The sequence below is a fragment of the Pongo pygmaeus genome, chromosome 2 (assembly GCF_028885625.2).
Source record: "Pongo pygmaeus isolate AG05252 chromosome 2, NHGRI_mPonPyg2-v2.0_pri, whole genome shotgun sequence".
Classification (NCBI taxonomy): Eukaryota; Metazoa; Chordata; class Mammalia; order Primates; family Hominidae; genus Pongo; species Pongo pygmaeus.
In genome coordinates this window covers 106,226,021-106,238,293 of record NC_085930.1, presented here as the reverse complement: position 1 = coordinate 106,238,293, position 12,273 = coordinate 106,226,021, and the positions used below count along the sequence as shown (strand labels likewise).

At 61.0% G+C, this 12,273-nt stretch overlaps 2 protein-coding genes across 8 annotated transcripts in view; one reads left to right on the top strand and one right to left on the bottom strand.

The window, feature by feature from the left end:
• Positions 1 to 8,135, top strand: part of PTPN23 (protein tyrosine phosphatase non-receptor type 23) — a 34,441-nt gene extending 26,306 nt beyond the window's left edge. For 3 of the 4 annotated variants that reach the window (XM_054481893.2, XM_054481895.2, XM_063661226.1), the window contains 21 exons: positions 357 to 406; positions 524 to 655; positions 934 to 1,014; positions 1,090 to 1,221; positions 1,312 to 1,359; positions 1,740 to 1,796; positions 1,928 to 1,986; positions 2,161 to 2,240; positions 2,355 to 2,469; positions 2,548 to 2,613; positions 3,003 to 3,148; positions 3,434 to 3,745; positions 3,821 to 3,975; positions 4,075 to 4,226; positions 4,313 to 4,492; positions 4,586 to 6,392; positions 6,489 to 6,673; positions 6,800 to 6,904; positions 6,989 to 7,127; positions 7,220 to 7,333; positions 7,410 to 8,135. In XM_054481893.2, coding sequence (XP_054337868.1) covers positions 357 to 406; positions 524 to 655; positions 934 to 1,014; positions 1,090 to 1,221; positions 1,312 to 1,359; positions 1,740 to 1,796; positions 1,928 to 1,986; positions 2,161 to 2,240; positions 2,355 to 2,469; positions 2,548 to 2,613; positions 3,003 to 3,148; positions 3,434 to 3,745; positions 3,821 to 3,975; positions 4,075 to 4,226; positions 4,313 to 4,492; positions 4,586 to 6,392; positions 6,489 to 6,673; positions 6,800 to 6,904; positions 6,989 to 7,127; positions 7,220 to 7,333; positions 7,410 to 7,889 — 4,595 coding nt within the window. In that variant the 3' untranslated portion in view covers positions 7,890 to 8,135. The remainder of the gene's footprint in view (positions 1 to 356; positions 407 to 523; positions 656 to 933; positions 1,015 to 1,089; positions 1,222 to 1,311; positions 1,360 to 1,739; positions 1,797 to 1,927; positions 1,987 to 2,160; positions 2,241 to 2,354; positions 2,470 to 2,547; positions 2,614 to 3,002; positions 3,149 to 3,433; positions 3,746 to 3,820; positions 3,976 to 4,074; positions 4,227 to 4,312; positions 4,493 to 4,585; positions 6,393 to 6,488; positions 6,674 to 6,799; positions 6,905 to 6,988; positions 7,128 to 7,219; positions 7,334 to 7,409) is intronic. The other variant, XM_054481894.2, reaches the window with a different exon arrangement.
• A 259-nt stretch (positions 8,136 to 8,394) lies between these two features.
• SCAP (SREBF chaperone) overlaps positions 8,395 to 12,273 on the bottom strand; it is a 66,565-nt gene continuing 62,686 nt past the window's right edge. For 2 of the 4 annotated variants that reach the window (XM_054481900.2, XM_063661227.1), the window contains exons 17-23: positions 11,663 to 12,182; positions 11,481 to 11,566; positions 9,784 to 9,866; positions 9,513 to 9,679; positions 9,258 to 9,338; positions 8,865 to 9,071; positions 8,395 to 8,784 (exon numbers count right to left, since the gene is read on the bottom strand). In XM_054481900.2, coding sequence (XP_054337875.1) covers positions 8,539 to 8,784; positions 8,865 to 9,071; positions 9,258 to 9,338; positions 9,513 to 9,679; positions 9,784 to 9,866; positions 11,481 to 11,566; positions 11,663 to 12,182 — 1,390 coding nt within the window. In that variant the 3' untranslated portion in view covers positions 8,395 to 8,538. Of the gene's footprint in view, positions 8,785 to 8,864; positions 9,072 to 9,257; positions 9,339 to 9,512; positions 9,680 to 9,783; positions 9,867 to 11,480; positions 11,567 to 11,662; positions 12,186 to 12,273 lie in introns of all 4 variants that reach the window. The other 2 variants (XM_054481896.2, XM_054481897.2) reach the window with 1 other exon arrangement.

Below are 12,273 nucleotides of genomic sequence, written 5' to 3'. Positions count from 1 at the left end.
CAGGCAGGAGGAGAGCGTGGCTGGCCTCAGCTTGCCCTGCTAGTCAGCCTTAGCCTGGCTCAAGGGAGAAGCTTGGGGAACCCCAGAGTTCTGTGCAAACATCCCTGAAGCTTCAAGATTGGACCCCTTAGACAGGAGCCCTTCCATCCTCTGCCAAATGCAGAGCAGGAGACTGAGGGCTGGGCAGGACTTCTGAGTTTCCTTGTTCCCTCCAGCTTGGGTGTCCTTGGACTCGTTGCCCTGGTTCTCAGAGCCGTGTTGTCCTGATTGTGGATAACAACAGTGCCCCCTTGGCCTCACCTTCACATGGGTGTGAGCAGCGCCAGGCCCCCTAACACTGTCCCCTCCCTCCCCAGGAGCGCTGCACTCCATGCTGGGGGCCATGGACAAGCGGGTGTCTGAGGAGGTGAGGAGAGGGGCAGTAGTGGAACATGTGGACATACCAGGGAGGGGCAGCCTCCCAAGTATGGATGAATCCTGACCCATGGAGTGGACACAGGCCATCCCTCCCACTCCCTCCCAGGGCATGAAGGTCTCCTGTACCCATTTCCAGTGCGCAGCTGGCGCCTTCGCCTACCTACGGGAGCACTTCCCTCAAGCCTACAGCGTCGACATGAGCCGCCAGATCCTTACGCTCAACGTCAACCTCATGCTGGTGAGGAGGCACCCTGTTTGGAGTGGAGTTGAATCCAGGAAAGGGGATGGCTGGGGAGGGGGCAGTTGGGCCTGGATCCTGGACCAAGGCAGTGAGGGACAAGCAAGGGGCCTTGGCTTTGTTGAATCAGGAGCACAGTGGTGCTGCTTGGAGTGGAGGCAGCTGGGGGAGAGGGCAGTGAAGAGAGATCCCTCAGTCTGCCCCTGGGGAAGGATAAAGGGAAGGGGAAGGGGGAGGCCTTGGGTGAGTGAGGGAGTGCACCTCACATGTCGCCCCAGGGCCAGGCTCAGGAGTGCCTCCTGGAGAAGTCGATGTTGGACAACAGGAAGAGTTTTCTAGTGGCCCGCATCAGTGCACAGGTAGGGACGGGGCTGAGGGGAGGCCTTCACTTTACTGCTGATCCCCCCACTCATTGGGCCCCACCCTGTTCTCAGGTGGTAGATTACTACAAGGAGGCATGCCGGGCTTTGGAGAACCCTGACACTGCCTCACTGCTGGGCCGGATCCAGAAGGACTGGAAGAAGCTTGTGCAAATGAAGATCTACTACTTCGCAGCTGTGGCTCATGTGAGGTCCTGGGGCCCCAGGGTGGGGCAGGGCGGGGCTGAGTGGCCACAGCTCAGGAAGCAAGTCATGGCATCTCTTCTTCTTTCCCAGCTGCACATGGGAAAGCAGGCCGAGGAGCAGCAGAAGTTCGGGGAGCGGGTGAGTGAGTTACAGCGAGGAGGGGCCTGGGGACCAATAGCAGCCTTCAGTGAGATGCTGGTGTGCTCCCACTCCTTACACACCGGAGGGTGGCCTTCTCTGTCTCACCCTGGCCATCACCCTGCTGGAGGCCTGGTGTCTTAAGTGTCGTCCCATCTGTGCAGCCCTCGTCCCTCGGGGTCTGAGGAGGTGGGGCAGGCTCCCTACAGAGCAGGTGGCTGGGGCAGGGTGTGGCACCACCTTGCTGCTGTTGGCTGGGGTGGTGCCCGGCTGCCTTCTGAGCTGCTTGTCATCTGATGGACAGGCAGGGCCGGGTGGGAGGCAGGAGGAGAAGGGGTCCAAGCAGAGGACAGAGCAGGCTTTCCTGCCACCCTCCACAGGTTGCGTACTTCCAGAGCGCCCTGGACAAGCTCAATGAAGCCATCAAGTTGGCCAAGGTAAAGCTGAGGAAGGCCTGGCTGCCCCTTAGACCCCTGAGGGTATAGGAGCAAGCCCGGTAGGACTGAGGGGGTGTCCTGGTGCCAGCCTTGGTTGTGCTAAGGCCCCACCCCTGTCCATAACCCCACAGGGCCAGCCTGACACTGTGCAAGACGCGCTTCGCTTCACTATGGATGTCATTGGGGGAAAGTGAGTCTGTGGGGGTGGCCTTGGTTCCTTCTTTTTGTGAAGGGTCTTGTCCCTCTGCTGGCATCTTTGGGAGGAAGACTCCAGTGCCAGAGAGCAGTGTCCCACATGGGAAGTAGGTTCTGGATCCCCGCTGACACCCCGTGACTGCCCACTCCCCCTGTTCCTGATCCCCAGGTACAATTCTGCCAAGAAGGACAACGACTTCATCTACCATGAGGCTGTCCCAGCATTGGACACCCTTCAGCCTGTAAAAGGTCGGGGAGCTGAGAGGTGGGGGCAGAGGTGACGGTGGGGTGGGGACAGGACACAGGAGGCTGCCTCAAGGACTCTGTGTGGGCCTGATCTCCACAATTCCCACCCCCCCCCAGGAGCCCCCTTGGTGAAGCCCTTGCCAGTGAACCCCACAGACCCAGCTGTTACAGGCCCTGACATCTTCGCCAAACTGGTACCCATGGCTGCCCACGAGGCCTCGTCACTGTACAGGTGGGTGGAGGGTGGCACAGAGGGAGGTGGGGTGTCTTGAGATGTGGGTCTTCAGCAAATGCTCTGTCACTTCTGCAGTGAGGAGAAGGCCAAGCTGCTCCGGGAGATGATGGCCAAGATTGAGGACAAGAATGAGGTCCTGGAGTGAGTGTGGGACTTGGGCCAGGAGGCGGAGGCAGGCAGCACTTCCCGGGCCTCTGGGGGCCCCAGGGCTGCCTATGCTGGGAGAGGAATGAAATGTCCATTCCAAACAGGTTTCCCAATGCTGCCTTCCCACCCAGGGTGGTGGGGCTAGTGTGTAAGGCAGGAGTCATGTCTTGGGAGGATGAGGTGCCTTCTGTTCCACCGTTTCCAGCAGTGCCCTGTGCATGTTCTGTGAGACCAGGCCAGACCTGGTAGTAGGGGTCCGAGGTCACAATTTGCTCTCTGCTGAGACCTCAGATTCAGTGGTGGGGCTCGCCCTAGCGGCTCCTTTGACATGGTCAGAGTTGGATCAGCATCCAGCACCCACCTGGCCCTGTTGCTCCCCACAGCCAGTTCATGGATTCAATGCAGTTGGATCCCGAGACGGTGGACAACCTTGATGCCTACAGCCACATCCCACCCCAGCTCATGGAGAAGTGTGCGGCCCTCAGTGTCCGGCCCGACACTGTCAGGAACCTTGTCCAGTCCATGCAAGGTGAGTAAGGGGCAGAGCAAGCAGGTGGAAGGGAGTGTGGAGGTCATCTGCTGTGGCCTCCTCCGTGTCCCTGGTCACCGAGGATGGAGACTGCACCCCTCTAGGCCCTGGCTTGGGCATCCACACCCACTCCTCTGAATCAGCATACCTCATGCACCCTGCTCAGTGTGCGCTGGGCCTCACTCAAGCCCTGACCTGAGGGGGCGGTTCTGTCTCTTGGGGGAGGGGCCCATGGGTGCCCAGTCAGCCTGCCTCAGGGGCTGCCTGTACGATCCACAACCCCAGTGCTGTCAGGTGTGTTCACGGATGTGGAGGCTTCCCTGAAGGACATCAGAGATCTGCTGGAAGAGGATGAGCTGCTAGAGCAGAAGTTTCAGGAGGCGGTGGGTCAGGCGGGGGCCATCTCCGCCCCCTCCAAGGCTGAGTTGGCAGAGGTGAGGCGAGAATGGGCCAAGTACATGGAAGTCCACGAGAAGGCCTCCTTCACCAACAGTGAGCTGCACCGTGCCATGAACCTGCACGTCGGCAACCTGCGCCTGCTCAGTGGGCCGCTTGACCAGGTCCGGGCTGCCCTGCCCACACCGGTCCTAACCCCAGGTGAGCCCCACCAGACCCCATTGGGAGACTTGAGCTGGGGGTTTCTCTGGCCTCACTGACCACTGCTGCCCACAGAGGACAAGGCCGTGCTGCAGAACCTAAAGCGCATCCTGGCCAAGGTGCAGGAGATGCGGGACCAGCGCGTATCCCTGGAGCAGCAGCTGCGTGAGCTTATCCAGAAAGATGACATCACTGCCTCGCTGGTCACCACAGACCACTCAGAGATGAAGGTGGGCTGGGTGAGCAGGGTGGAGGGGCTCTGGCTCCGGGCCCAACCCTTAGGAGTCGAGGCCCTGAGTGTCCGTTCCCGGCCCCCACCCCTCCCTCAGAAGCTGTTCGAGGAGCAGCTGAAAAAGTATGACCAGCTGAAGGTGTACCTGGAGCAGAACCTGGCCGCCCAGGACCGTGTCCTCCGTGCACTGACAGAGGCCAACGTGCAGTACGCGGCCGTGCGGCGGGTACTCAGCGACCTGGACCAAAAGTCAGTGCCCAGTCCTCTGCTCTTTCCCGGAGCCGCCTGGAGCCCACCCCCATGGTTCACCTGGAGCTGGCCCTTCTGCCCACCAGGTGGAACTCCACGCTGCAGACCCTGGTGGCCTCGTATGAAGCCTATGAGGACCTGATGAAGAAGTCGCAGGAGGGCAGGGACTTCTACGCAGATCTGGAGAGCAAGGTGGCTGCTCTGCTGGAGCGCACGCAGTCCACCTGCCAGGCCCGCGAGGCTGCCCGCCAGCAGCTCCTGGACAGGTTTGTGTGGCCCTGGGACTGTGGTGCGGCTCGGGTCCAGACAGGCTGGGGTGATGGGAGCCTGGCCCCACTTTTTCCCTGCCTGTCCCACAGGGAGCTGAAGAAGAAGCCGCCGCCACGGCCCACAGCCCCAAAGCCACTGCTGCCCCGCAGGGAGGAGAGTGAGGCAGTGGAAGCAGGAGACCCCCCTGAGGAGCTGCGCAGCTTCCCCCCTGACATGGTGGCTGGCCCACGACTGCCCGACACCTTCCTGGGAACTGCCACCCCGCTCCACTTTCCTCCCAGCCCCTTCCCCAGCTCCACAGGCCCAGGACCCCACTATCTCTCAGGCCCCTTGCCCCCTGGTACCTACTCGGGCCCCACCCAGCTGATACAGCCCAGGGCTCCAGGGCCCCCTGCAATGCCCGTAGCACCTGGGCCTGCCCTCTACCCAGCCCCTGCCTACACACCGGAGCTGGGCCTTGTGCCCCGATCCTCCCCACAGCATGGCGTGGTGAGCAGTCCCTATGTGGGGGTAGGGCCGGCCCCACCAGTTGCAGGTCTCCCCTCGGCCCCACCTCCTCAATTCTCAGGCCCCGAGTTGGCCATGGCGGTTCGGCCAGCCACCACCACAGTAGATAGCATCCAGGCGCCCATCCCCAGCCACACAACCCCACGGCCAAACCCCACCCCTGCTCCTCCCCAGCCCTGCTTCCCTGTGCCCCCACCGCAGCCACTGCCCACGCCTTACACCTACCCCGTAGGGGCCAAGCAACCCATCCCAGCCCAGCACCACTTCTCTCCTGGGATTCCCGCAGGTTTTCCAGCCCCGAGGATTGGGCCCCGGCCCCAGCCCCAGCCCCAGCCCCAGCCCCAGCCCCAGCCCCATCCCCATCCCCATCCCCATCCTCAGCCCCATCCTTCACGAGCGTTTGGGCCTCAGCCCCCACAGCAGCCCCTTCCACTCCAGCATCCACACCTCTTCCCACCCCAGGCCCCAGGACTCCTACCCCCACAGTCCCCCTACCCCTATGCCCCTCAGCCTGGGGTCCTGGGGCAGCCGCCACCCCCACTACACACCCAGCTCTACCCAGGTCCTGCTCAAGACCCTCTGCCAGCCCACTCGGGGGCTCTGCCTTTCCCCAGCCCTGGGCCCCCTCAGCCTCCCCATCCCCCACTGGGATATGGTCCTGCCCCTTCCACCAGACCCATGGGCCCCCAGGCAGCCCCTCTTACCATTCGAGGGCCCTCGTCTGCTGGCCAGTCCACCCCTAGTCCCCACCTGGTGCCTTCACCTGCCCCATCTCCAGGGCCTGGTCCGGTACCCCCTCGTCCCCCAGCAGCAGAACCACCCCCTTGCCTGCGCCGAGGCACTGCAGCTGCAGACCTGCTCTCCTCCAGCCCGGAGAGCCAGCATGGTGGCACTCAGCCTCCTGGGGGTGGGCAGCCCCTGCTGCAGCCCACCAAGGTGGACGCAGCTGAGGGCCGTCGGCCACAGGCCCTGCGGCTGATTGAGCGGGACCCCTATGAACATCCTGAGAGGCTGCGGCAGTTGCAGCAGGAGCTGGAGGCCTTTCGGGGCCAGCTGGGGGATGTGGGGGCTCTGGACACTGTCTGGCGAGAGCTGCAAGATGCGCAGGAACATGATGCCCGAGGCCGTTCCATTGCCATCGCCCGCTGCTACTCACTGAAGAACCGGCACCAGGATGTCATGCCCTATGACAGTAACCGTGTGGTGCTGCGCTCAGGCAAGGATGACTACATCAATGCCAGCTGCGTGGAGGGGCTCTCCCCATACTGCCCCCCGCTAGTGGCAACCCAGGCCCCACTGCCTGGCACAGCTGCTGACTTCTGGCTCATGGTCCATGAGCAGAAAGTGTCGGTCATTGTCATGCTGGTTTCTGAGGCTGAGATGGAGAAGGTGAGAAGAGGGGGTGGGTGCCCACGAGGGCAGTGTGGGGCAACAGGGCAGGGGATCCTGGAAAACCAGCTCTGTCTTGACTTGTCTGTCCCTCAGCAAAAAGTGGCACGCTACTTCCCCACCGAGAGGGGCCAGCCCATGGTGCACGGTGCCCTGAGCCTGGCATTGAGCAGCGTCCGCAGCACCGAAACCCATGTGGAGCGCGTGCTGAGCCTGCAGTTCCGAGACCAGAGCCTGAAGCGCTCTCTTGTGCACCTGCACTTCCCCACTTGGCCTGAGTTGTGCGTCCACTGCTCTGGATGGTGGTTGGGGGTCTAAGTGCTGTCCAGTCCTTGGTGCTGGGAGGGATGAGAGCCTCAGGTCAGGCCTGGCTCATAGGCTCTTCCCTGCCCCATCCTGTCCCACAGAGGCCTGCCCGACAGCCCCAGCAACTTGCTGCGCTTCATCCAGGAGGTGCACGCACATTACCTGCATCAGCGGCCGCTGCACACGCCCATCATTGTGCACTGCAGGTAGAGGGTGGGCCTGAGGGTCTCTCCTCTATGGGCTCTTGGCCTAGCCTCATACCCCGGCCTCATACCCCCTTCTTGGTACAGCTCTGGTGTGGGCCGCACGGGAGCCTTCGCACTGCTCTATGCAGCTGTGCAGGAGGTGGAGGCTGGGAACGGAATCCCTGAGCTGCCTCAGCTGGTGCGGCGCATGCGGCAGCAGAGGAAGCACATGCTGCAGGAGAAGGTGAGGATCTGGGCAGGTGGGGCTGGGATGGGCCTTCTGTCCCAGGGTGACGGGCCCCTGTCCAGCTGACCTGGCCAAATGCACCTGTGCAGCTGCACCTCAGGTTCTGCTATGAGGCAGTGGTGAGACACGTGGAGCAGGTCCTGCAGCGCCATGGTGTGCTCCCTCCATGCAAACCCTTGGCCAGTGCAAGCATCAGCCAGAAGGTAAGGAAGGTTCCCTGGAAGCTGCTGGGAGAGCCACAGCCTTGGGACTCCCTCTCCTCACTCACTGTCTTCTCAGAACCACCTTCCTCAGGACTCCCAGGACCTGGTCCTCGGTGGGGATGTGCCCATCAGCTCCATCCAGGCCACCATTGCCAAGCTCAGCATCCGGCCTCCTGGGGGGTTGGAGTCCCCGGTTGCCAGCTTGCCAGGCCCTGCAGAGCCCCCAGGCCTCCCGCCAGCCAGCCTCCCAGAGTCTACCCCAATCCCATCTTCCTCCCCGCCCCCCCTTTCCTCCCCGCTACCTGAGGCTCCCCAGCCTAAGGAGGAGCCGCCAGTGCCTGAAGCCCCCAGCTCGGGGCCCCCCTCCTCCTCCCTGGAGTTGCTGGCCTCCTTGACCCCAGAGGCCTTCTCCCTGGACAGCTCCCTGCGGGGCAAACAGCGGATGAGCAAGCAGAACTTTCTGCAGGCCCATAACGGGCAAGGGCTGCGGGCCACCCGGCCCTCTGACGACCCCCTCAGCCTTCTGGATCCACTCTGGACACTCAACAAGACCTGAACAGGTTTTGCCCACCTGGTCCTTACACTACATCTTCTCTCATGCCCGCCTGCCCACATCCAGCAGAGCTTCTCAGTGGGCACACTCTCTTACTCCCCTTTCTGCTGCCTTTGGCCCTGCCTGGCCCAGCCCGCACCCCTGTGGGGTGGAGATGTACTGCAGGCTCTGGGTCAGGTTCTGCTCCTTTATGGGACCTGACATTTTTCAGCTCTTTGCTATTGAAATAATAAACCACCCTGTTCTGTGGCTCGTGTCTGAGTCTGCCCATTGCTGCCTCAGCTCCAGTAGCACTGCCAGGAACTTAGCACCTTTTGTGGATGACAAGATGGTACCAAACTGCCACACTACCAGGACAGTTCTTTAAAGGCCCTGCAGTTCTGGCTTGCTCATCCTCCCCGTGCCACACTGTATGTATGTTTCCTCAGCAGCTCTGAGGAGGGTCCAGGCAGAGTGTGTGCACAAACAATTCCAAGAGACACAAGTAGCTCCCAAAGTGCCTGAGAGATGTGGTTTTTTAAAAAAGTTTAATATTATTACAGTCAGGAGGCAGCGGCTGGAAGATACTCAGCTCTTTCCCCCAAGTCCAGGTTCAGTGCACTGGCCCCCACACAGCACCCCAGCCTCCTGCCTGGGCAAGGAGGCCCCGCACTCAGTCCAGCTTCTCCAACACAGAGGGCACATACACCAGGCTGAGCTCACTGCCAAAGTTGCAGACAATGGCAGCATTGTCCAGCACCAGGATCTGGCGGGCAGGCTGGGCCTCACTGTTCTTCCCCAGGTAGACTGTCTGTAACAGGTCCCCGTAGTTGAGGTCCCAAAAGGAGACACAGCCCTGGCCGCCGGTCACCAGCAGGTTGTCTGAGATGACACCCAAGCTTGCACCACAGCCCAGGTCCTGGAGGCAAGGACATGACAAGCTCAGTCCTGAGTCCTTCCCTAAAATCCCAAGAATCCTATGATCCCCACCTCCTCTACCTGCTGAATGGAGTAGAACTTGATGCCTGTGCTGCGGTCCCAGATGCTGATGAGGTCATCCAGGCCACTGCTGATGACACAGGAGGTGGTACAGGTGAGGGAAGTGACATCCCCACGGTGAGCAAACACATGGCTTACCCGGCTGCCAGTCAGTACATCCCACAGGCAGATGGCCCCATCTTGTCCTCCACTGGCCAGCACCATGGTCTGGGGAAACATGCCAGGGGAGTGGGGTCACCGTGGTATAATACCTCTGTCAACAATGGTGTGCCTGTGCCCCGGTGGGTGGGGCCCTGACTGCTTCCTGGAAGGCCCCTGGGGACCAGTTCCCAGGAGTCAGCAAACATGGGTCACAGGCTCTGTACCCCCCTACCCCACCTGCAGGCCCCTTACCTGGTCAATGTACACGGTCGTGATGGCCCCCGAGTGGCCCTGAAGGGTGAAGAGGCAGCACGAGTCCTCCAGACGGAACACCTGGGACAGGGATGGGCCTCAGGTTCTGGTCTCTGGGATTTTCCAAGTTATACTTTGGCTGGGAAACACCCTCTGTTCTTCACCAGGACTCCTCCAGCCTCTCCCTGATGAATGTATCAGGCTCCCACCCCATGCTGGGCCACTCCAGCACCCAAGAGATGAGACAATACTCACTCTCAGTGTGTGGTCTTGGCTCCCAGTCACCAAGCGCCCAGCAGCGGCTTTCAGGGCTGTGATGGGTTTTTGGTGTGCACAGGGCACTGTGTGGGTCAGGCGACAGGCCACTGTGTCGCTGCTGCTGTACACTGGAGAGGCAGGGGAACTGCCCCGCCCTGGGGTCCCTGAGGACAAAAGGCCAAGTGAAGGATCTCTGAGAAAGCAATGGGCAGACGGCCCCTGCCCATCCCACCAAGTGTGAACACCTGCCCACCCCAGGCCCTCCAACCTCTAAACTGCAGGGGGCTGAGGGCAGTGTGGGTCTCCAAGGAGAAGAAATCAAGGGAACCGTTGAGCCGTGCAGCCACAATCCTGGAAGAGAAGAACAGCTGCCAGGGGACTCTCCCTTACAGCCCCAGCCCTGGGGCTGAGCGTGTGGACACAAGAGAGTTAAGGGCCAGTTCAAGAAGGCACAGGAGGGACATGGCCAAGAGGAAAGCACATGGTGCCAGAACAGATGCTGGAGCCAGAGGGCAACTCCAAATATTAACCTCCTTGTGCCTGTTTCTTCATCCGTAAAATGGGGATAAGAGTACCCACCTCACAGGGTGGTCATGAGAATCAAGTGAGCTAACGTATAAGGTGGTACCTGGTGAATATCACGTAAGTTTGTAAATTAAAAACAAGCAGAGGGCTCCATGTAGCCTGGAGCTGAAGGGAAGGCTGCTGAGGGGAAACAGGATGTAGGGTGGGCTATGTTGGGTGTTGCGGAAGCCTGCATTCGCCACATAAAAGCAGCTTCAACCCAAGCACAGCCCACACCAATTCCTTTTTCCACAAACAAGGATTTTCTTTGCTCTCCAAAATTCCTAGGTACAGTCTGACAGGCAGGGATGGGTATATTTGCCCAGTAACCCCAAAGCCTCAAAGCAGGTGGGGTTCAAAATCTTACTGCAGGGAAAGGCAATGCATGTCTACAACCTCTGCCCATGAATTTGAAGGGCCTACACCAGAGCTGGGGAAGTCACAGTTTTATGATTGGAAGTGGGTGGACAAGGAGAGACCACAGTCACCAGGAACCCTGATGGTCAGGTTGAGACATCGGGGCTTTCCTTAAAGCTAAAACAAGCAGCAAAGGAGAATTTCCAAGAAGCATGGAGGGACCTGGTGAAATTGGCCAGGCTGGAGGGGAAGATGTCAGTCGAGGCCCATGCAGAACCTGTGGTGACAGGAATGACGGCAGCAGCCCACTGGCAGAAATCAACAGCACTAAGGGCAAGGGACGCCCCCTCCCCAAGGAAAAAGAAAGACTCCAGCTCTAGGTCAGATGGTGCTGCCACCAACAGTCAAGGAGCCTTGGAGGAGGAGCCAGTGTGGGACAGGCAGGCGAAGGCGTCCGGCAGAAGGCACCTGGCCATTGGGTGGAGACCCAGGTTCACCAGCTCGGAGGTGAGGCCAGAACCCAGGTGGCTGAGACTCCCCAAGGAGTGTGCATGCAGACAGAGTCCTGGGGACACCCACAGCCAACAGGCTTGCTGAGGAGGCCAAGCACGACAGAGGCAGGGAGAGCAGAGAACAGCTGCCAGCGGCCAAGGAGAAGACAGGGTTCTGCAAGCGCACTCTGTAACTAAAAATGCAACCAAGATACCCCAAAGCCTCAATATTGACAAGCTAATCAGAGAAACTGGCTTCATTGAGAAGGGCGAGAAAGGACAGGAGTTTATCACTCCCTACTGTCACTGCTTAAGGCCCTGGGAGGTCACCATGTGCCATGCCCTATTCCAAGCACATCACACCCCTAATGCTTTTGTTATCTTCCCATCCAAGTGGACTGCCCTCTGCTCCCAGGTGTGGAGGTGGGCACCAAGAAGGTCAATCGAATCATACAGTACAGCAGTGGAAGGGAACCAGGACTCAAGACTCAAGAGAGTATGGCCTAGCCAACAAAGGCTGGGGACATCTGGGGCTGAGGCAGGCCACGCTCACCTTTTGTCCAAGAAGACCAGAGCGGTAATGCCTGAGGAGACCTCCTCGCTGCTGCAGCACAGCACCCCTTCAATGGCGTCCCACACCTACGAGTCCAGAGGCTGTGAGCACCTGCCAGCCAGACAGGCCCACATTCCCCGGGGCGGACAGCCGCTCTGCCCACCTTTAGCCCCTCTGCCCACCTCCAGCCGGCCGCTGCTCCGCCCCACCACGATGAGGTTGCCCTGCAGCTCCAAGCTCCAGATGGAACCCTCCGCACTGGGGGCCCAGGCGAGGGAAGGGGAGCCTTTCTCAGGGGAGCCACCCTCATCCTCAAGAGCCTGGGGCAGCACCGGCCCAGGCGAGGGTGGGCGCAGGGCTGGTGTGCAGACGGCCGCCAGCCCCTCCTCCTGGTACACCCGCTGCACCAGGCGGCTGAAGTCATAGCCTGGGGAGTCCCGAGCGCGGCCACAGACCGCCCGGTGCCGGGGCTCGGGCTGAGTGGGCTGTGAGGACCGAGGCTGCGCCGAAAAGTTGGTGTCAATTAAGCAGGTGAGGTCAGGCTGGTCCCCGAAGAGGGAAGGCGGCGGAGGGCCCCGGGGGCGGTGTCTCAGGGGAGGGCTGTCCCCAGGCTCCTCTGGGCCAGCCTTCCCACCATCTGAAAGTCGTTCCCAGCTCTCCTGAGCCTCAAGCCCGCTGCCCACGCCACTGTCCCGGCGCTGCCTGCTGGGGGCCAGGAGGGCGGAGTGAGAGGGGGCGCGGAGGAGGAGGGTGAGAGGGGGCGCGGAGGAGGGGGGTGAGAGGGGGCGGGGGA